Source organism: Muscardinus avellanarius, assembly GCF_963383645.1.
Source record: "Muscardinus avellanarius genome assembly, chromosome: 5".
Taxonomy (NCBI): Eukaryota; Metazoa; Chordata; class Mammalia; order Rodentia; family Gliridae; genus Muscardinus; species Muscardinus avellanarius.
In genome coordinates, this window is record NC_137790.1 from 69,054,994 (window position 1) to 69,079,234 (window position 24,241).

The 24,241-nt window shown below is 43.1% G+C and overlaps 1 protein-coding gene across 1 annotated transcript; it reads right to left on the reverse strand.

The window, feature by feature from the left end:
- Window positions 1-829: 829 nt before the first annotated feature.
- B4GALT4 (beta-1,4-galactosyltransferase 4) lies at window positions 830-22,168 on the reverse strand (the record flags this gene model as incomplete). Its single annotated transcript, XM_080696143.1, has 6 exons — window positions 830-962; window positions 3,954-4,058; window positions 6,959-7,081; window positions 12,573-12,760; window positions 15,583-15,815; window positions 21,916-22,168. The coding sequence occupies 6 exons, from the start codon at window positions 22,166-22,168 to the stop codon at window positions 830-832; spliced, it is 1,035 nt and encodes a 344-aa protein (XP_080552269.1).
- Between the last annotated feature and the right edge of the window lie 2,073 nt (window positions 22,169-24,241).

A 24,241-nucleotide genomic window follows, 5' to 3' on the forward strand; every position in this document is an offset into this window, starting at 1 on the left:
AAAAAAATTTATAGGTACCGAAATGAATAAAACTGTGGCCTCAAAGAGCAGCAAAAACCAGGACTGGGTAGCCAATGCTTTTTCACATTTTACTACAGAGGTTCTTTATAGATGTATTATTAGTTTATACGTCATTTATAAACTGCTAATTCATATCCTACATGTACAAAATCATTTTACAAAAATGCTTTAGAAACTAGTATATAATCTAGGCAGCACCTGGAGGGCGTGTGAGCAGGTGGGATCCAGGAGGAGCACAATTGTGGCTGCAAGTTCCTCTGACACTCTGCCCTCCTGCCACCTCTCCATTCCCAAGCTCTCCGCATCTTGATTCTTGACTTTTTCTTCCTTATTCTGCGGCCTTCTTCTCACCTGCGACCCAGCTCTTCACAGATGGCCATGCAGAATAGATGAATAACAGAAACACATCTTCGTACCTTTATATTTAGGGCAAGAATAATTCTGGTTTTCTGAGACATTCCGAAATCTTCTTTCCAGTGGCCCTGTAATGTATCATTTAAATCTTAAATAAATCCTCAAAGTTCTTAAGTAGCCTTCTTTATATCCTTTGAGACTTCTTATACTTAGTCCTTCAAGTATTTGTATTACAACATTTAACCCTCCTAACCAAGCAGATTAGGAAACTGTCCTGTTACAAGGGTTTTACATTCCACATTACCAGAAGCTCTGCTACGAAAATACAAAGAGGAAAAATCCAGCCCAATAATTAGCTGCAACAAGTTCTTAATGTGTGCTACTAAGGAAAGTCTCTAGGCCAAAATCATTGTAATCGAGTCAGCTCTTCTGGATGTCACCAAAAGATCCAGGGTCATGCGCCCGTCCAGAAATCCACTGTGATGTTGATGTATAAAGGATTGTATTCCACAGCCAGTAATTTATAAGAACAACTGGACAATCCATCTGTTCTCCAAACTCGTGACACCTGGTGTAGGAGCTTCATTCTAAAGATAAAAAAAGGGCAACTGTGAATGAGAACGCCAGAATTTAACATACATCTCCGTTGCTTTTTGCCTTGCCCCAAGATATGACAAACGTACTTGTACAAATGATTGCCCTATTGGGTTTCCGGCTGCAAATTAAATTTGTTTTCCCGTTCGAGGTAACAGACACCAGTGACAGTCACACATTCATGTGTCCAGACCCCATGGCTGACAAATGGACAAAGGGTGGAAGAGTCACTGCCCTCACTCAGCCCCAGACAGAAGGACATACAACCGCCACGGATACCGCAGGATGTGTGGCCCCGGCTGCCAAAAGCCCTTTGATGAGCTTCAGGGCATTTCTCAGTCCCCAGTGTTGTTAGGAAAGTTTTGTGTCTGCAGGTAGGGAGGACACAGAGCTTTCATAAGAATCTCAAAAAAAAAGTGAGGATGTAGCCAGGGATGGTGGCACAGGCCTGTAATCCCAGCACTGAGACAGGAAGATTGTGGGTTCAAGGTAAGCCTCAGCAACTTAGTGAAACTCTGCTTCAAAATAAAAAACAAAAAGAGCTCGGGGGGGGGGTAGCTCAGAGAGAGAATGCCTCTGGGTTTAATCCCCAGTACCCTTCCCCTCTATAAAAGGGAGAATGTCTGAGGAGGAGGAGGAATTAATGGCGCCTGATCTCATGGGGGAGTCTGGGGAGGAGGGTGAAGAAGATAAATTTCACTGAGACTTAAGGAGGTGAAATTCACTAAGTGAAGAGGGGGAAGGAAAGGTCAGGCCAGGCAGAGTGGCCACTTGGTCAAGGCGCAGATGCACAGCGGAGCAGGGTGCGCTGCAGGAAGAGAAATGCTCGGTGTGGTCAGAGCTGAGGAACGTGGAAGTGGGAGGGCGGCGAAAGGAACAGGTCTCTAAGAGCTAGCAGTGAAAAGCAGTACACGTGGAGACAGAAGCAAGATAACGTCCGAGGAAAAGAAACAGTGTGATTTATAAAGATGAATAACAAGCAAAACTAAACAGTCTTTTGTTTAGGAATGCAAACCTATTTTTATGCATGCAAAAACAAAACAAAAACAACAGCAGAAATAATCATCACTATGACAAAAATCTGGCAAAGTGTTGCCTCGGGTGGAGGTAGGGTGGAAAGGGGAGGATGTGGGTTTAGGGAGATCACACAGCCCATGGACATACACTGGGGGTAGGAGTGTCAAGATTCTTCACACTTTTCACACAGGTATCCTTTTGTAACTATTTAGTACTTTTTTAATTTAAAGAGAAAAGTGGGAAAAGACTAGAAAGACACAGAAAAATAGAAATACTTGTTGTGTTAGAACAACAGACTCTAACAAAAGGGCTAAAAGTCCTTGAATGCCATTTCAAAATTCCAGGGCAGAAAATAAAACAAACACAAAAAGAACTGTTATAAATATATATATATATATAGGGCGGAAAATAGAACAAACACAAAAAGAACTGTCTTATTGGCCAAGATTCCTTGATATAAGGACTAAAATCCTGGGGCAGGTAAGAACAAGATGGAGCTAGAACATTTCATTTCCCCCAGTATAGGGCAGAGAGCTCTCAAAAACTACTGTGGTTAGGGTTAGGGTTGTGGTTATGTCAAAGGACCCAGGAAGCCAGGCATGGTGGCACACACCACTAATCCCTGTACTTGGGAGGCTGAAACCAGACGATGATAGGTTTGAAGCCAGGCTCAGCAACCTACCAAGGCTCTCAGCAACTTTAGATCCTGTTTCCAAATAAATAATAAAACAGGGCTAGGGGTATAGCTCAGAGGTAGAATGCCCCTGTGTTCCATTCCCAGGAGCCAGCTTGAAGAAGATACTGCTGGCCAAGATGAGACAACCTGAGTATCAAAAAGAAAAACAAGTACATCCTGAAGGACGCCAGGTAACATCAGCTCATTATTCAAAAAAATGATAAAGCAATGCTTGGTTCTTTATCCTAAGGCATTCAAATAGATTTTTTTTTAAAGGCAAGTCCTTCTTTGGAGAGAAACTGAATAAATGAAGAAGGAATGATAGAATTAAAATATTACAGTGTCGCCAGCCCTGATTAAGTAATACATCTGGGTAGGGAGCACCAATGGGTGCTAACATTATGAGGTGAAAAGCTGGACTCACAGTCTGTGGATCTGGCTGACAATACCTGAACCCACAGGACAATCCTGACATCACAAAGGCAGACACAAACACGAGACAGGACATCCTCTTGTTGTGATACAAGAGGAGAGGAGGTAAAACATACCACTGGTGTTGGTTCTTGTCCCAACTTTATATCCAGAATCTGTTCAAGTTCTGGGTATAGAAATCTAACTCCCAGTTTATAAGAAAACTTCAGAGGTTACAGGAACATAGTAAGCTACACCACCAGGTCACACTAGAAAAACCCATAACATACTGGACGAACGATCTAGTATGGTCAATAAATAAATTGAAGAAATTAAAAAAAGAGAGAGAGAGAGTGCTGGGCGTGGTGGTGCATACCAGTATTTGGGAGGCCAAAATAGGATGATCACAAGTTCAGAGCCAGCCTCAACAATTTAATGAGACCCTGTTTCAAAGTAAAAATAAAATAAAATAAAATAAAACAGGGCTGGGAGTGTAACTCAATGGTAGAATGCTCCAGAATTCAACCCCCAATTTTTTTTTTAAAAAAAAAAAGGGAAAGGAGAACCTCTACATTAAAAAATATTATCCAAATACAATGTGGACCTTATCTAGATACTAAACTAAAAAAAAAAAAAACAACTGTTTTTCCTAGTATTTATGACATAATAGGAAAATGTGAAACATCTGATGATACTGGAAAGTATTGTTAATTTTATTTCAGGTATAATAATGGTATGATGGTTGTTTGAAGATTTCCGCAATACAATGTTCTTAACAAGATGAACTGGCCTATCCGCTCCAATTCTGCACAGTCTTCCCTGAGGGAGGATAGACCAGGCAGGTGGCCGCTTCCGGCGGGCAGGTGACTGCAGGACTTACCGCTCCACGTTCACCTCGTTGCCTCTGTCTCTAGTGTGGAAGATCATTGTGTATTTACCTACTTCAGGCTTTGGCCGGAAGATTTTCATTTTATGGAGCTCAACCCTAGAAAAATAACAGAGGATATTAAAAAATAATCATCATCATCTAGCCCATATGTCTATCACTGGACACTTGAATCACCTGTGAAAATGGATGCACACAACTTGATTGCTTGGGTATCAAAATTCATAACATTCATTTCAGATTTGTATTTGGGCAATAAGCCCATGTTGCCAGGTGTGGTGGTGCATGTCTATAATCCTAGTACTTGGGAGGAAGGTTGATCACAAGTTCAAGGCCAGCCTCAACTCAGCGAGACCCTGTTTCAAAGCCAGAGCAAAAAAATGAATAAAAATAAAATGAAATAAAATATATAAAAATAAAATAGGGCTGGGGGTATGGCTCCAAGGTAGAATGCCCAGTACCTTCCCACACACACACACACCAAAAAAAAAAAAAAAGAATCACATGTATTCTTTTTGCTATTAGATAGAAAAAGACATGTTAATTTATAGTATTCTTTTTTACTATTGGGCACAAAAGAGACATGTCAATTTAAAGTTAACATTTAAAAAAAAAACCTGATAAACCAGGAGTTGTAGCACATGCCTATAATCCCAGTAAGGATTGGGAGGCTAAAACAGGAAGATCCCAGGTTTGTAGCCAACCTCAGCAACTTAGCCAGGCACTGTACAACTTAGTAAGACCCTGTTTCCAAATAAAAAATAAACACAGGGCTGGGTTGTAGCTCAGAGGTAGAATGTACCTGGTTCAATCTCCAGTACCATTAAACAAAGAAATAAACAAATCTCATAAAGTATTTATTTAACAGCCTGAAGAAAAGAATCAAGCGTATTAGGATCTCTAATTAGTATTGCCTTCTTTTTTTTTATTTTTATTTTTTTGGTGGTACTGGGGTTCCTGGAAGCCCTTCTACCTCCGGGCTACACTCCCAGACCTATTTTATATTTTTATTTGGAAACAGGGTCTCTTAAGCCAGCGCTGCTGGCTTCAAACCTGTGCGATCCTCCTGTCTCCGCCTCCCAAGCGCAGGGATTACAAGCGTGCGCCACCATGCCCGGCAGTATTCCCTTCTTTTAACAAAGAAACAGATGACTGTTTAAAACTGCAAGCTTTAAAGTCACAATCTAGACTCCTGTTATTTACAACCTCAGTGAGTGAGTTCACTCTTCCAGGGCTCTAGCTGCTTGTCTGTAAAATGACATCGGCAATGAGGAGTCGATTCAAAAGACTCAAATGGCATCATTTATGAAGAACGTGCTTTGCAAGCCATAATATTTATGTAAGAGTAAAGAAGAGCACTGCTCAACAACTAATCAAATCACAATCACAAGTCAGGCCCAAAGGCAGGTGCATAAAGACCTGGTACCCCAAAGGCTGAGGCGGGAAGATCAGGTTTTCTCAGGAGTTCAAGACCAGCTTGGGCAAGAGAGTGAGACCCTGTCTCAAAAACAGAACAAGCCGGGCGTGGTGGCGCACGCTTGTAATCCCCGCGCTTGGGAGGCAGAGACAGGAGGATCGCGCAGGTTCGAAGCCAGCTGCGCGCGCTGGCTTAGGAGACCCTGTTTCCAAATATAAAATGTAAAAATAGGTCTGGGAGTGTAGCCCGGAGGTAGAAGGGCTTCCAGGAACCCCAGTACCACCAAAAAAAAAAGAAAAAAAGAAAAAAAAAAAACAGAACAAAAAACAAAAAAACAAACAAAAAAAATTTCAACCAACTTTTAGGTTCAAATCCTTCTGGTTTATCCATAGCACTAATTAAGTAAGAATCATTCTGAAAGCAATGATATCACCAAATGAAACCAAAACTTGGGTCTCCCCTCTATCTTGAAGCTGAGGGATAGCAAGAAAAGAGCCAGTGAAGGAACGGGATCAGTGTGAAAGTCTACTATTCATCCTAGCCGGGCACTGAGGTAGACTGGGAAAGAGGATGGTATTGGCTATTGCGACCCTGAGAACTAGCAGGCACCCTCTGTCCGATTCATACACTATGGCCACACAGCTGGCCACAGCTGGGCCACATGGAGCCCTCAGTCAGAAAACTTATTCCCTCCTGCCAAAAACGCCATGAAGGTTCTCAGCCTGGACACGAGGACAAGACCAGCACCCAGCCTCTGGCTTCTTCCCACCAAAGACATGGAAATTTTCTGATAGTCACACATCTATTAATTCAGAAGCCCAACTTGGAAATTTCCCTTCCAAGAGTCAATGACAGGAGGAAAGGCATCTCCTGACAGTTGGGAAAATCCTGTGATTACAAGTCTAACATGCCAACTGCAGGCTCTTTAATAATTACTGATTTCTGAGAGGTAGAGATACGTATAACTATCTGGCCATGAAACCCAAGCCCGGGGAGAAAATTGAGAGAGAAACTGAGAGAGGCCCTTTGAGCCTTCAGAGCAGAGAGGGGTCCAACGGAATCGAGGATAAAGCCAATGGCCTGGAGTTGGTCCTGCAAGCTGCGTCAGCAGCTGTCCCCACAGTGTGCAGGAGCAGAAAGACATCCTTGCCAGCTTCAGAGTGTGCAGCTCCTCAGAGATTACTGGCACTCCCGGCTCTGCACAGTGGGAACTGTGCCAGTATACCCCCGAGGTCAGAGAAAAAAAAACAGGGTTACAATCGCCCCTTTGCCATAGTACATTGGAGATTTCTCATTCACTGGTGTGACTTTGGCTCAGTAAGCAAAGTAAGGGATTCCCACTTACTACCAATATTTCCCACGCCAAACACAACAAGAGACCACACTCCATCATTTCCAAGCTCTCCCTGGCAAAGAGCGAGCTGGGTCATCCTGCCCTTCCTCCACACCCTGCCACCCTGTGAGCCCAAGTCTGAAGCCTCGTGACCTGCTGGACTGCCATCTACAACTATACACAAATGCAGGTTTCTGGAACCACCACGGATAGCAGGCCCCATGAAGGGGACCTTTCTCTGTTGTTCACCTGAGTCTGAGGTCATCGTCTTCGCCTCCCCATCCCCAGTAGTTGTTAGAGAATCCATTCACCTTGAAAAATTGCTCTCTGCTTAGGGCAGTGACACCCCCGAAATATCCACTGTAGCGTAACCTGGAACAAAAGAGGAGGGAGAGGTAAGAACATTAATACAAGCCTCTTGTTCCTCACAGACACTTCAGGGGTCTTTGATTTCAGGGTGGGTATCTAGCCAACTGTGCCCTTTCCACCCACCACCCTGCTGGACTTCCACCTCCCAGTGCTCCTGGCCTCCCCTGGCATGCCCTCCTTCCTGTCTACACAAGTGCTCACCTCCGCCCACTAAGCAAGGTGCCACCCACCTGTTATTGACGGAGTTTGTGTTCAGTGGTCTGTACAGACAACTGAATGTGCACTATAACATCAGATCGAGATGACAGATTTTATCTTCTGCACCAAACCCACAAATAGTAATAGCAGCTAGGTACTAAATGACAAAGGATTCTAAGGTTGTATCAGGAAGAGCAGAAATGAATGTCATTATATGTGTGTATATTTACATATGTGTGTATATATGTTTATGTATATATGTATATATGGGCATGCATATGTATGAATGTATTTTACTTTTCCTTTTTCACTTTTCCTTTTTGTATTATGTATGCACATACTCTGCAAATCAACTCAGAGTCTATTTCCTAGAGAAACCATCACCCCTGAAGTTTCTGGCTTGGGCAACTAGATAGAGGATTGTGCCTTTTATGAAAATAGGGAATAAAGAACAATAATTTGGTTGAAAAGAAAGACAGAAAACTATGTCTTGCATAAACTGAATTTGAAATATATCCTGGGGCTTTGGGAAATAAGCAAAAGATATGGAGTCTAGCTCTGTTGAGCCATGGGAATACTGGCAAGAAAAAAATGATGAACAAAGAGAAACCCAGGAACAGACGGGACGGTAACAGCCAGAGAGCAGCTCCAAGACACATGGGATTCTTACGTATCAGTGGGCAGATGCACAGATCTGAAAATAAATAAAACGCTACAACAAGCCAGAGATGCAAGTGCAGGCAGCTTCAGGACTGGAACATTACTAAATAAAAAGATGTGACTATCTGGACGATGTCTAACTTTATCTTCAGTTCAAAGTGTCCCAGGACCAATTAAAGACTGTTTTCCAAATAAAAAGAAAAACCAAAAGTGGGGGATTCAGTAAACATACAGACGCCTGGCACCCCAAAACTAATCTGTTGTTCAACTGTTCCTGTGTTCTACACATAGACCTGGGGACGCTGTTTAGCCCATAATAAAAACAGAGAGTTATATATCCCCCAACCTAAAATTCTAGGATTTAACATTTTTGCAGCCTAACACAAAAAAGAAATAAAGTTGCAACCTAATACAAAAAGAAAATAATGATAAATATTATGGACTAAGACACGTAAAAGCAGTGACTTATGAAAATGGTTAATAGACTGTTTGCCTGGGGAAGGATTAACTACTCAAAGCCAGCAGCTCCATCAGGACCCCAGGAGTAGAAAAACCACCCAGGCATAACCTGCCGAGCACCAAGACAGAGTCTCCATGAGGAAACCTGGGCTCACGAAGTTGCACAGGGAAGAGCAGAGACAGCCAGGGGAGAGAAGTTAAGGAACTCTTGGTTTTGCAGTCGCCTGTTTTGTGACAACTGTCTCCGTGTTTATTGATCTTTGCTTTTGGTTTTTCTTCTTATCTGGAAAAGTACCAATACTTAATTGGCTCCGGAAAAGGCTTATGTATTTTTAAAGGGCTATAAAAGCCTAGGAAGAGGGAAATGTAGTTATAAAATAACAATAGAGGCAGGGCGTGGTGACGCACATATATGCACATACATATATACACAAATACATAATCCCAGCATTCAAAAGGGTGAGACCGGAGGATCGTGGTTCGCGGACAGTCTCAGCTATTTAGTGAGGCCCTCCGCAACTTAGACCCTTTTTCAAAGAAAAGAATAAAAAAAATAGGGCAGGGGGTGTAGCTCGGAGGTCAAATTCCCCTCGGTTCCATCTCCAGACACACACACACCAAAAAAAAAAAAAAAGAGAGAGAGAGAAGAATAGAATCCTTATTGAAAGTAAGCAGGTGCCAAAGGAATACTTGGCAGTAAATATTTGCCACCGGTTAGTCCAGAGCTCTATCAACAACCCAGCACGATCTATTTCTGGCTATATCAGATTCTGAGACACTGGGGACAAGGAACTTTAACTTCTTCTCTCTGCCTGTGTGACAAGTGACAGCATTTCTTTGTATACTTACAAGACTGTTGTGACAGTTACCTATGTGATTTAAGCTCTTTGATACAGCAATTACCAGCAGGAGGAAGACACTTATCTTCCTTCAACTGAACTTGCCTGACATCTGCTGGATTTTGCCCTGGATAGCAAGGGTTAAAAAGTGCAGGGGTACTAGGTGTGGTGGTGCACAGGTGGTGCACCTGTAACCCCAGTACTTGGGGAGCAAAAGCAAGAGGATTGCAGATTTAAGGACAACTCGTGAGACCCTGTTTTATAATAAAAAATAAAAAAGGGCTGGGGGTGTGGCTCCAATACCCAGTATAAAAAAAAAAAAGAGAGAAGCAACAGGTACTTCCTGTTATGTACCATACCTCTCCCTGCCATAAAAGATGAGGCAGCTTACATGATACATACAATAAGATAAAATATAAAAGATAAATTAGAACCAGGGAAAATTTTAAATCAAAATAGAAGATTCAAATGGGAAATACAGGGCCAAGAATATAGCTCAGTAGTAGAGCCCCCTGTCTATCATGTGTGAGGCTCTGGGTTCAATCCCCAGCATAGCAAAAAAGAAAAAAGAAAGAAGAAAGAAAAAATGAAAATAGAAAATAGCATCAGAACCCTGGTTTGCAAATAAGATTCTTTTCAGGGCACAATTTGGCTCAGAGCTTCCTGCATCCAGATCAAAAGGAAGGACACAGTCAACTACCTGATTTACATTAAGAAAACCTGTCAAATGCTCAGGGAGACAAATACTCCCTCACACCTTGATATAAAAGAAATGTCAGATCAGTTACACTAGCAAGTTAAACGGGGAGTCGCTCGTGGGCTGTTTCTTGGAGTGTGTGGCACTGGAAGGACCCCATGGTTGGTGACACCAATGTGTAAGTCAGGTATTAGCAGCCCAGGCACTCCCCAACCCCTCCGCAGGACTACCCAAAAACTCCACTTCCTTATGGTCCAGCATCCTGTGTGATTTTTCAAAAAGAACTGGATGGTGGGAAGCTTACAACTATCGTCTCTGGCAAGTGTCTGAAGTATAGATGTTCTGTGTTGTAGACAGTGATATCTTATTACTTTTATACAGTGAGGTGAAGAGATGATAACATAAAATGCTTCTGAAAAGGAAAAAAAAAAAAAGCCCAGCCATGCTATGTTGCTTTCTTCTCGGCAGAAGTAGCTCAAAGAAAGCAGTAAACAAAACCTCTAGATAATAAGATCCATATCAAAACAAGTTCTCCCAAAACAAAGAATCCCATGATGCTCCCTTTGCCCCATGGCCTACTACCCCTGCCCTCACTCAGGCAAATCGCATCTAACCCCTTGGCTTCTTCTCTCCTGTCTCCTTCATTCAAAGTACTAAAGACTGAACTGAGCTTCCTCCTGTGGCTCCTCACTGGGGCCACGTGTCCACAGCTCCCTACCCCCACTCACAGGAAATCCAAATTTCTTACCAGACTAAGCAAGGCCTACAACTCTTGCCTTTCCTTCTAAACATTCATTCAATAACAATGAGTACTTGCATTTCCCCCAACACTGGCCATGCTCTCTGACACAAAGAGAGCTCTGCTGGGATGTTCTATTGGTTTTACCAGGTTACGAGGCCACCCTCCCTAGGAACAGCTTCAAAACCTTCCCTCGATAGCTGGACATGGTGGCGCACGCTTGTAATCCCCATGCTTGGGAGCGGAGACAGGAGGATCGCACAGGTTCGAAGCCAGCCTCAGCTGGTTTAAGAGACCCTGTTTCCAAACAAAATATAAAATAGGTCTGGGAGTATAGCCCAGAGGTAGAAGGCCCCTGGGTTCCATTCCCAGTACCACCAAAAAAAAAAAAAAAAAAAAAAACAAGAGACCCTGTTTCCAAATAAAAAAATATAAAATAGGTCTGGTATTATAGCCTGGAGGTAGAAAGGCTTCCAGAAACCCCAGTACCACAAAAAACAAAACAAAACAACAACAACAACAAAAAAAAAAAACCTTCCCTCCTTCTCTTGGTGTTCACAGACACCGTGCTCTCGCCCACTGCAGCTCATTCCAGGTGCCATTTCTATCCCACAGCTCACAGAGGCGGGGGTTGAAGCCAGTTCCTGAGGCAACATTGCCTACCGTCAAATGTTCACTCAAAAAATCTCTTAAGTGGCCCAAAGATTACACTACACTGTAGCAGCAACTTGGAAGCCAAGACCAAGTGAGGTGCCCAGAGAGGCCATTTCCATTTTGCACCAACTTGGATCAGGGCTTGGGGGAGCCAGCAGCTGAGCATAAACACTTCAGTGAATACAGAGTTTCATTTATAGAGACATTTTCCTGGCTCCTATTGCCCTTGTATTATGGCTTGGATATGGAATGTCCCTAGGAAAGCTCCAGTTGGCAATGCAGAAATAATTAGAGGTGAAATAATTGAATCCGGGCTCTAACCTTATCAGTGGACAAGTCCCTGGTGGATTAATAATCTGAGTGGATTTACTGGGTGATAACTGTAGGCAGGTGGATGCAGGTCACTGGGGGCCTGGGCCTGGGGACTGTATCTGATCCTGGTCCCTTCCTCTATCTCTCTGCTTCTGCAGCCACGGGCTGAACAGCTTTCCTTTCATGAGCCCTGCCACCATGATGTTTCTGCTGTGGAGCTGGACATTCATGAAACCATGAGCCAAATAAACCTTTCCTCCTCTAAGTTGGTCCTGTCAGGTATTCTGGTCACAACAATGAAAAAGCTAACTATCACATCTTGCGTGTGCTTAAATAGTAACTGGTATAAAATAAGGCTGAAAAGCAGCTCTGCCTTTCCCAGGGCAGAGGTGGGGAGGGATGAAGAGATGATGGCACCTAGCGCTTCCCAACAGCGGCTCTGCTAGAAAGGAACTCGTCCTGGTGCCTTGGCTCCTGAGCAGACAACTCAGTGGAAATGGCTTTCCTCCCTCTCCCTAGAACTCCAGAAAGAGGCAGCAGTCTGGAAAGAGATGCCCTGGCTCACAACAGAGGCCTCAGAGTTGGCCAAAGGGGCACCATCCTGTGGTCTCCTAGAGGGAGAAGTCGGGGATAGTCGGTATTACTGGAGTTCTACCTGTGTGGGGAAGCTTGCAAGAGTCCCCCCAGGCTGGCACTACAGGTTGAGCTGCACTGTTTGCAATGCTTGGGTTATATTCTCTCTCTTTTTCTTTCCTCTTTGTCTCTTTGATCATCTGTGAAGGTTTTCATACAATTTTTTTTTCTTATTCTAATTCCTGGTTTTACTTTAATGGAAAATGGAGCATGTTTTCCTGGATGCTACTACGTCCCACGCAGCCTTGAGTACCACAGGGCAAGCTTCCTGACCTGAGCAGCCGGTGGGCAGAGCCTCCTTACCTGTACCCGGTGCTGTTCCTGCCAACCACCAGGTGCTTGGGCTGATCCTCACACGTGTAAAGGTTAAAGTCATTCTCAGGCACCAGGTCCACATCATGGAATATAAAACAGTCCCAGTTTTTTTCCTTGAGAGCTTCCAAATAGCCCACATTCAAGAGTTTGGCTCGATTAAACTTTTTAGTTCCAGCCTATAGGTAATGGAAATTAAAAACAGGCAAAGTTCCTGAGATAAGGCTTCCTATTGTTCCCTCTTCAGCTCTGATTCGGGAGCTGATATTAATTCTTGCTAACACAAAAGACTTGTGGCATTTGGATCCAACAGAGAAAATGTGCTGTACATAAGAGGCTATTTCTTTTTGCTTCACACACTCCTGTTACTTATAAACATTCCTTGAAGTCTGCAAGCTGTCATCTGATGGTATAGTTTCAGTTTAGCAAGAGTAAAAAGTTTTGGTGACTGGCTGCACAACAGTGACTGTTTTTAACACTACTGAATAGTACACTTAAAAATGGTTAAGATGGTAAAAATAAAAGGGAAAAAAATGGCTGAGATGATACATTTTATGTAATTTATATTTACCACATTTTGTGTATGTGTGTGTGGTACTTGGGTTGAAACCCAGGGTCATTCAACCTCTGAGTTACACCCCCAGCCCTATTTTTTATTCTTTATTTTGAAACAGGGTCTCATTGTGTTGCAAAGGGCCTCACTAAGTAGCTAAGGCTGGCAGCCAACTGTGACCCTCCTGTCTCAACCTCCCAAATGCTGAGATTACAAACATGCACCACCATGCCCCGCTTACATTTACCACAATTTTTAATATGTTAATGTAGTTTTAAAATACAAGTAAAAATAAATAACTCAAGCACATGCTTGGATGTATCACTATGAATTTCACATAAAATTATGATGCTCCAATAAAAGTATAAAATATCAAAAAATTAAAAATTAAAAATAATTCAAATAACCAATAATGTATTGTATTCCTAAAGTTTACTAAGAGGATAGATCTGGTATTAAGTATTCTTATTACAATAAGATACTCTTTTAGACATAAAACTAAAAAATTTAAAAAGTATCATTACTTATTCCATGTAAAACTATAGAACCTCTTACACATACTAGTCACACAACTAATATTACTTCTTCACTTAACTCTTTTTTATTTATTTATTTATTTTTGTGTGTGTGTGGGTCTGGGGATGGAACCTAGAGGCATTTGACCTCCGAGCTACACACCCTGCCCAATTTTTTATCCTTTACTTTGAAACAGGGTCTTACTGAGTTGCAGAGGGCCTCACTAAGTACCTGAGGCTGCCCCCAAACCACGATCCTCCAGTCTCAGCCTCCCAAATGCTGGGATTACAAGAGTGCACCACTACACCTGGCTTTCACTTAACCCTTAGCTGATCCCTATCTCACCCCCTATAACACACTGACACTAGGCTTACAAGAGACTTAGTTAATAGCCTGCAAGAAAAGGTGAAAAAATCGTGACCTATAAACAGAAAAGGCTATTGCTAAGATTTCTAATCTACTTAAAAGTTTCTTGGGCCGGGCGTGGTGGCGAACGCTTGTAATCCCCGCGCTTGGGAGGCGGAGACAGGAGGATCGCGCTGGTTCGGAGCCAGCCTCACTGGCTTAAGAGACTCTGTTTCCACATAAAAATGTTAAAAAATAGGTCTGGGAGTGTAGCCCATGGGAGTGTATACCGGAGGTAGAAGGGCTTCCAGGAACCCCAGTACCACCAAAAAAAAAAAAAAGTTTCTTGGAAATCACTGCAATAAAATCCTGTTTTAATACTAATGGCAGAGGCTAATCTTCACAGTGGCCTTATGGAAAGAGATTTGAGATTTATCACTGGTAAGAAAAGAACACAATTTGATCTTTAATATCACCAAAGCTATAATATAAAAACTTCTAGTATTAACTTTTTTATGAATAATTGGATTAAATTCCCTGATAATAAATTTCAATTTGATAAAGTTTATCACAATGTAAGTACAAACAGTTTCTGAAATTACCACAGCATTTTCCTGAAAAAATAACACAAAGCAGACACGTTTCTATTCATAGAAATAGTCTATCTTGGGGTCTGCCATCCTGAGTAATAACTCAGAGTCAAATAAATTACATCTATGACCAAGAATGTTATAAACAAAAATAAACTGGAGACCAGTGGTACACACCTGTAATCCTGGTAACTGGGAAGCTGAGACAGAAGGATCACAGCTTCAAGGTCAGCAACTTAGCAAGACTTTTAGTAACTCAGCAATACCCTGTTTCAAAATAAAATTTTTTAAAAGGTTGGGGTGTAGCTTGGAGGTTAAATATCCCTGGGTTCAATCCCTAGTACCAATAAATAAATAAATAAATACGTAATAAAAAATAATAATTATTTTTGGTTTAAGTCCTAAAACATGGACATAAAAGCATTCTAAATAAGAATGCTTTTGAGGAGTCCCGTTTATCATAAAGCAGACACTAGAGCTCTTGAAGCCGAATAAGTGAACCAAAACAGTGGAAATAAACTCAGCACATCTGACATAATAAATAGTGGCAAAGTTCAGCCAGGAATGTGAAGAGGGTCGCAGAACTTGACAGCTGTTACCACTCGGCACTGTCAAGTCCTCTGTCTAGATCTCCATTGAACAGCCACACTCAATAATGAGAAACAAGCCCAGCACTTCATCATGCAGTGCACAGCAAAATCTCGGGGGAAATCTTCGGGCAGGCACTGGCTAACATGGAAAGACTCATACAAATTGGCCTCTTCCAGAGGTTCATCTTAGGACAGTAAACTTTCCCAGAACTCAAAACTTGGTCCCATGACTCCACACCCTGGGACAAGAATGTCTTCTATTTTTTTCCAGAATCTGTGAGGTAAGAGAACTTTCCTTTGATGATAGTGTGATGCTTCTTTGACCCAAGACAAATAACAGGTCACAAAACCAAGGCCCTCAGAGGGAGAATGACCCAGGGGCAGGCCCAGGGCAGCTCGGAGCTCACCTGGTGGATGACGTAGATGCCATATTCCAGCTGCTGCCTCTGCAGGAAGGGATGCAGGTGTTCCAGCAGGTACATCAGGTGCTTCTCTCTGTTCCGGTGGGGAATGAGGATGGCCACCCGCTGCAAAGCCTTACATTCCTCTGGGTGGTACCGGCCTCTGTACACCTGGGGATTTTGGGCTTGTACTTGTTCCAAAGTGAGATCCGGTTTGAAAATGAGTTTGCTCTGGCCTCCTACAACAAACACAGGTGACAGGGCATGAAGGAAGCTACTTCATGCAGAGAGGCTTATATCAGCTGGCACTGGTGAGGTGCCTGGCCACTGGCAAACAGCGAGTACTGCAAGTGTTAGCTCTTATCATTTTAAAGTCTCATTTTGCCGGGCATGGTGGCACACGCTTGTAATCCCTGCGCTTGGGAGGCGGAGACAGGAGGATCGCTTAGGTTTGAAGCCCCGGCGCGCTGGCATAAGAGACGCTGTTTCCAAAAACAAAATAGGTCTGGGAGTGTTGCCCGGAGGTAGAAGGGCTTCCAGAAACCCCAGTACCACCAAAAAAAAAAAAAAAAAAAAAAAAAAAAGTCTCATTTAATCAGGAGATAGAACCATAGGGTCATATGACAGAGAAATGGCTGCAAAAGTAAGTAAGTGGCATATACGAGCATTGCCTTGTGGCCGGGTAATCAACTCTGGCTTGTGACCCATCTGTAAATAGGAAATGTAGGCTGTGCTGGTGACTCAGGTCGTCAGCAAAGGTCAGAGGTAGACCTTTGCTACCTCTGATCTATCCTCGTTTCCCTCCTGAAATTCCAGAAGGAAGGTGAACTCTCTTAAAAATCATTCCACAGAACCAAGCTCCTGGACAAGGCCCCATGCCCACGTCTTCCCTAAACTCCCTGCTCCTAGCTCCCTGGAGGCAAAGCATGAACTAGCAGTCTCCTCCCTGACCAGCAGCGACAGTCTGTGCATCAATTCTCCATTGTGCCACCAGGGCAGGCATTTCCACCAAGCGTAGTATTTGCTCAGTGAGTCTGCAAGCAATGTGCCAGGTCAGAACCCAAGGCCATCCAGGGTAACTAATCCTGAGCGAGGCTTCAAATACCAGGCTGAGGCAATTGATCCCGCCAGCCCTCTTTTGACGTGAATGAACAGGATATACTGACTTGTAAGAGAAGAGGCAGGAACTGAGCTAAGGTCCCACAACCACTAAAATGACAACAAACACCTTATTTATTTATTTATTTACTTATTTATTTATTGGCTTCACATACACGGGCTGTAAAATCTCAAGATGCTTGCAATCTGTGCTCTCCCTCTCTGAGCAAAGCAAGTCACAGGACCGTCCTAGCTGTGACCGTCCTTGACCCTGGCCACGGTGCTAAGACCAGGATCAAGTGTCTTAACAGCACCTGGTGCTCCACCCAAGAGCACCCCGAGTAGGTAACTGCCACAGGCCACCCAGGAGAACAACTGTCCTATAAAAGCCTTTTTGTACACAAGACCTAGAGTCAGCAGTCAGGTGTGCCCTAAAAACAACTAGTAAGAAGAGGAGTTACACAGGAGAGGCTACAAGCGGCTGAGTGATGGGGGTGGGCCTATGAAGAAGGCATCCTGTGTGGCCTGTTAATGAACTCCATGGCTAAGCTCACCACGCCTCTGCTCTTGCACACTGAAAGAAACTCATATAGCAGGATCAATATAAACTACTCCTCTTGCTCACCTCCTCATTGTCCTGACTTTCACATTATCCTGTCTCCCTCCAGCCCCCCAGAACATCATCTTCAATTCGGCTCCTCGCCAGGTCACAGTGGCCTGTTTTAAGACATCACTATGTCACCCTCTGTGGGGGGGGGGGGCTGAGTACTAGGGATTGAACCCAGAGGCATTGTACTTCTGAACTACATCCCCAGCCTTATTTGGAAACGGGGTCCCACTAAGTTGCTGAGGGCTTTGCTAAATTGCTAAGGCTGGCCATGAACCTGTAGTCTTCCTCTCTCAGCCTCCCAAGTACTGGGATTACAGGTGTGTGCCACCACACGCGGCTTGTCACTTTCTTATTTAAATACTTTGTTCAGTTTGTGTCCTAGCCCGTCTATTCTTTTTGAGAGACTTTACTGCTTCAATACATAGAGCTGTAAGCAAAGGGGATAAATAAATCAGATTTACATTTTAGTAATTAATCTTCGTAGCTCAGCTTGATTAATTCATGAACAAAACATGGGCTCAAGAAGAACATTTAGCTTTTCCATGACTGACTAAAGGAGATAGTATGGCGGAGGCGGCGCCATTCCGGCTGTATGACAGGGTCGCAGCTGGGAAGAAAATTCCACAGGGCTGGGAGACTCTGGCAAAACTGAAGCCATTATCCCTCTTGATTTTAGTTATAATAATGATATATTAATGAAATTTGAATAGGATTGCTGTTTTGTAGTAATCTGAAAATTGATGTGAATATGACTGGAAAATGCCCTAAGATTTGTGCTGGGAATAGCATTAAGAAGAATGTGACTATGGGAGAACTTTCAAGAAGCTACATAGAAAAGAGCTCTTTGCTCCTCTGCTTACAACACCTAACTCACTTCAGGTTTTAGCCATGAAAGGAAAAGGTTAACTTTAGGCAAATTATACCTACTGTGAAGGGCCTTCCATATGTTGCTTATAAGTTAGGGGGTCGACTGTAGTATCCCCCTTAGAGGGCTAGCACTAATCAGAATACTTTTCTACCTCCAACCAATCCTCCACTTTCCTATACAAGAGTGTATGATGAATGGAAAGCACAGAGTTAATATTACTGAAAAATGGCTTGATGTCAGGACTCTGCCATTCCTACAGAGGGTTGGGCAGGCAGGGACCTCCTCCATGCCTGCTCAATAAAGCAAAAGAGTTCTCTTGGTAAACAACTTAATAGGTATTGTAGAAAATTATATGTAGACATTGTGTGTTAGAGAAATAGAGTAAATTTAGTATGGTGGTTGGGTCAGAATAAATTAATAGAATACCTAGTGGTCAAAAAGAGCAGATAAAATTAGCAGCTAACTTTAGAAGGAGAAACAGTAAGTTTGGCATTTAGTAGTTAAGGATAAGTTTAGTTAAGGTTTATTATGTATGATAGATCGGGTAGGCAGAGCCTCCCTTTTTTGGTGTTTGTGACCAAAGATCATAAGAATTGAAAAAAATAAATTGTACACTTAGTATTTTAAAATATGAAATACTAAAGTAAAATGTTTTGTGCCTCTTAAAGATCTCAAAATTTTTGTGTTCGCCGGGCATGGTGGTGCTTGGGAGGCTGAGATAGGAGGATCACACAGGTTTGAAGCCAGCCTCAGCTACTTAGGCTCTCGGCAACTTAGTGAGATCCTGTTTCTAAATAAAATATAAAATAGGTCTGGGAGGATAGCCCAGAGGTAGAAAGCCTCTGGGTTCTACTCCCAGTACCACCAAAAAAAAAAAAAAAATTTGTGTTCCTTCTAATGGAAAAGCCCCTTGTTTTCTGTACTTTCAGTTTAGCTTTAAGTTTGAACATGCTTTGCAGAGCTCCATTGTTAGTTAGGTTAATAATTAGAATAAAATTGATTTTTGTGGCTAGGTAAACAGAATGAATTGTATGACATTAATCTGGATAATTTTGGGTGTTTTTTTCCACACTATTGGGAGATGAGCTCATCAGGGTAGGTTAAATTGTTTCAGATAAAGTACAAAATGTATCCAGGTGTACAAAAAAAACATGTTTTGCTAAAAGTTGTTTATATCCAGGTGTATTGAGAATATGTTTTGCCAAAAGTTGTTAATATCAAATATTTCCGTGTAAAAGCACATAAAAATAAAGCATCGACTCTGTATAGCAGAGTCACGCTTCCAAAAAAGGCTGTCTCTCATTCCCTCAAGTAGCTGGCTCCTCACCACCTTCAAGAACCCCTGAGTTGGCCGGAGCAGGTCTTCAGCAGGTATACTGATATGAATACAAGACTGTGATCTGATTAGGAAGGATAAGAGCAACCCAGCAAAGTGTCCAAGGCCACCCCATAGACTGTTCTTTTAGTGTATGTAGAGAGCTGTGGCTGCCAGTCGAGGAGAGAAACTGGGCTACAGAACTGGAGAGGACCGCTCTGTCTGCATCCCGCTCGCTCACTGTGGGCAGCACAACGGGAGGACTGGCGCATGGGGAACCTGAGATAACTGGTTAGGGTGGGCCCAGAGACGTTTCTACAAGGGGAGAGACCCAAGCTGGACTTCTGATGACTAGACGGACATCCTCCGGGCAGACATGGATTGAGGAAGGACATTCTGGAGAAAGGGACAATACCACTGAAAGCCAGAGGAGCTGGAGAACTATGAGTACCATGAGGGTCTGGGAGGATTGAGACGTGAGAAATATCACTGAGTGGGGTTTTTCTTCTCAAATTTATTGTGTTCACCAATTTACTGCTAATTTAGGTTAGAAGGCAAGAGATCAAAATATATCAGATAATTTTTAAATGAACACTAAAATCCAGACATGTGGCACCTATCTGTAATCCTAGTACTTGGGAGGCTGAGACAAGGGGATTGCAGGTTCAAGGCCAGCCTCAGCAATCTAGCAAGACACCCAGCAACTTGGCAAGACCCTGTTACAAAAGTAAAAATTATAAAAGAACTGGGGGTATAGCTCAAAGGTAGATTGCCCCTAGGCTCAATCCCCAGTATGAAAAGAAGGAGGGAAGGGAGGGGAGAAGAGAAAAGGGAAAAGGAGGGATAGACTAAGGACAACACTGAAAAACTGAGATGCTAACAGACGTGACACATGTATGCAAGTGTAGGTTCCAAGGTGCTTGTATCCCTTCACTTAACCGGCTAGGAGAAGAACACGCCCAGGCTAGTCCGCTAGTCCCAGGAGGATGAGGGCCACAGGAGCCAAGCCACAACACAAATCATCAGTGTGGTGCTAGAGCATCTCATGCCGACCTTGAGCCAAAGTTCAGTCAGGGGGCCCGCAAGAGCCTAAGCCCCCCATTAAGTATGAATAGCATCTCCTTCTTCAAAAAATTATTTTAAGTTTATTTGGATCAATACGTGTAATTGAAATTCTATGTGTAAGCATTATAACTAAAAGAGGTGTGCGATGGCTTGTGAGAGACTCAGTCAGCAAAGAATTTTTTTCCCAAGGACAAAGTCTGGGCCAAAAGATTAAGTTCAAACTGACTTTAGTTTGAGCCAACATATAAGATTAGGTTTAAGCTGACCTTGTGATATAAGACAAAGCTTACTTTCTATGATTCATAAAATGTCTGGCACCCTGCCCTGAGAATCTTTTTCTCTTTGAACTTTCCTGCTTACGTGAATATGGTTTTTTCTGTGGTGCATGAAAAAAAGTATAAAGACTGTTGTAAGTTCTGAATAAACGGAGAAGTTTGAACCTGGTCTCGTGTGACAGATCTTCTCTCAGGACCTCGACTCTTCTCTCACCAGCACACGAACCTCGACTCTTGCTATGGCTGGACCCCGGCAGTGTGCCCTATTAGTGTATGCTGCTGAGTCTTCTGTGGCTGGATAATAAATTCGTGTATGTTCCCATGATGGAATGCCACACGCCAACAAGAATGAACAAACTATAACCATGAACACCCACGTGAACAGTGCTCACAAAAATTAGGTTGAGAGACAGAAAGACAAACACAGAGACAGAAAGACGGAAAGCCAAACACAAAAACAAGCACAACGTATGCCTCCAATCTGAGGAGTGGTAAAAGGGCGACGCCAGGGCAGTGACTGAACGAAGCGTGAAAACCAGGGAGGTGCTACTACAATTCCATTTCTTAAGCCGGGAATGGCGGAACACACCTGTAATCCCAGTGACTTGGGAAACTGAGGCACAAAGACTGCAGAGTCGAGACCAATCTGGGCAGAACTTAGCAAGACCCTGTCCTAAAATAAAAACTTTGAAAAGGACTGAAGATGTGGCTCATGGCAGGGTACACCTGGGTTCAATTCCATTTCTGTGTGTGTGTGTGTATGTGTGTGTGTGGGAAATGGGGATTAAACCTAGAGGCATTCTACTTCTAAGATAGACCCCCAACCCTATTTTATTTTTTTATTTTGAAACTAAGTTGCAGAGGGCCTTGCTAAGTAGCTGAAGCTGGCCATGAACCTGCGATCCTCCTGTCTCAGCCTCCTGAGTACTGGGATTACAGGCCTGTGCCACCACGCCCAGCTGTCCATTTCTTAACTTACATGCTGATTACAAATGGTAGATTCATTTAGTAAAGCTTAACCAAATGTACAGATCTGATTTTTGTACTTTTCTATATATGTGTTATAGGTAAATAAAAAGCTAATTGACTTATAAAAGGAAACACTTACTGAGGTTTGGAGACACCGATGGGCAGTTGTCCAGTTCTGGCTCTTTCACGGATGCTTTTTTAGTCAGAATATCTTCCTTCCCCAAAAATATGACCTTATTCAAATTGGCCATGAAATTCTTCGCTTTGGGGATCTCTTGAATAGCAGCCACAAAGTAGTTAGTGGTGGCCCACCCGACCACCATCAGGCACAAGGTAAAGAGCAACAGTAATCGGAACTTGTAGGGAAGCTGGGAAGGCAGGTTGAAGCCCATGTCTTTTTACTTGGTGAGTACCGTGTACCTCTTGGCGTCAATGTAGGCGAGGAAGCTTCCAGTTACACTCTCCCAATCGGATTATAAACTTGATGACAAGTGAAGACGCAGAGCCTGCCTCTGCTCAGTAGTTTTGCTTCAACGATCTCTAAAAAAGACAAGCACAAATGACATTTTGCTTTAAATGAAAGTCCTTGCCCAAACTTGCCCTGTCCTGATGGACCTTGACTAAGTGTAATAAATGGTAGTTCTCCCCCACTATGGAGGAGAGGTAAGAAATCAGAGATTTTAGAGGTAGAAGGTTCCAACCATCTACACTTCATGGAGGCTCTCTCTGGGTTATCGCGCAGATTGTCTGTCATCCAGGAAGGGAAGCTACTTCCAGATGTTGCACAGAACAAAAAGGTAGAAGAGAGGAGAGAGAAAAACGCCTGAGCCTGGGGGTGTAGCTTTAGAATACATCTAGGTTCAATCCCCAGTGCCACAATAATTAATTAATTAATTAAAAAATAAAAATAGAGCCGGGCGTGGTGGTGCACGCTTGTAATCCCCACGCTTGGGAGGCGGAGACAGGAGGATCACGCAGGTTCGAAGCCAGCCACGCTGGCGTAAGAGACCCTGTTTAAAAAAAATATAAAACAGGTCTGGGAGTGTAGCCCAGAGGTAGAAGGGCTTCCAGGAACCCCAGTACCACCAAAAAAACCCAAAAAACTAAAAATAGGGCTGGGGTCATAGCTCAGGGGTAGAACGTCCCTGGGATCAATCCCCAGTACCACACACAAAAAATAAATATTAGAAATTAAAAATAAAATAAAAGAACCTGTGCTTGCCTGGTTTCTGACTACCAGGCAGTCCATGAATATGTGGTAAACTGCAACCAATGTCAGTGGCATAGCTCGTGAATTTATGGTCATCCAATAAATTCTGACACTGTGGAAAGACACCAACATGTTTAGTCTGTGTTCCTGGCACAGACTGCTCATGACATGCCCTGGCGCAGCAGCATTGAGAGGTGGGCCTTCGGCAGTATGACTGGATCATGGGCTCTCGTCTCCTGAGTGGATTAATCAGCCATGGATTCATAATTTGATGGCATTATTGGGACGGGCTGGAAACTTTGGGAAATGGGGTCCAGTTGGAGGAGGTGGGTCTCCAGTCACTTGAAATATTAGGTCCCTGGCTTTCAAGCTCCCCCACATCCTCCTATGCCTCCCTTGGACTCGTTTGTCCTGGAGGTCTGTTCTCTTCCCTCCAGATAACAGTAAGCCATTCGTTTCCTGAGGCCAATCAGACAGCCTCTCTGGTCTTAATTTCAGGAGGCTTAAATACAGGACTGATCTTCTCTCTTTTTTTTTAACTATCCTGTTAAAATTTGTCCTGGAAGCTTCACTTTTCCAAGAGTTAGTTATGGAGAAACAGTCCCCTGATAAGAATCGCTGAGTTAAAGGAACTTTTCTTTCCTTCTTTCTTTCTTTCTTTCTTTCTTTCTTTCTTTCTTTCTTTCTTTAATTTATTTATTTTTGGTACGGGGGTTGGAACCCAGGGGCATTCTACCTCTGAGCTACACTACCAACCCTATTTTTTTATTCTGTATTTTGAAACAGGGTCTCACTGAGTTGCAAATGGCCTCACTAAGTAGCTGAGGCTGTCCCTGAACCGCAATCCCCCTGTCTCAGCCTCCCAAATGCTGGGATTACAAACATATGCCCCCACACTCAGCTTGAAGGAACTTATGATCAAAAAAACTACTGCGATGTTAAAAGCAGAAAGGACTATAAGGAATAAAAATCCAGCTCCCTCGGTTTACAACGGGGGAGAATAGAGGACATGGCTTTGAGATTTTAAAACCTACCCTAAGTAGCCGGGCGTGGTGGCGCACGCTTGTAATCCCCGCGCTTGGGAGGCTGAGACAGGAGGATCAAAGCCAGCCTCAGCTACTTAGTGAGGCTCTCAACAACGTAGTGAGACTCTGTTTCCAAATAAAATATAAAATAGGTCTGGGAGTATAGCCCAGAGGTAGAAAGCCTCTGGGTTTCACCCCCAGTACCATCAAAAAAAAAAAAAAACTACACT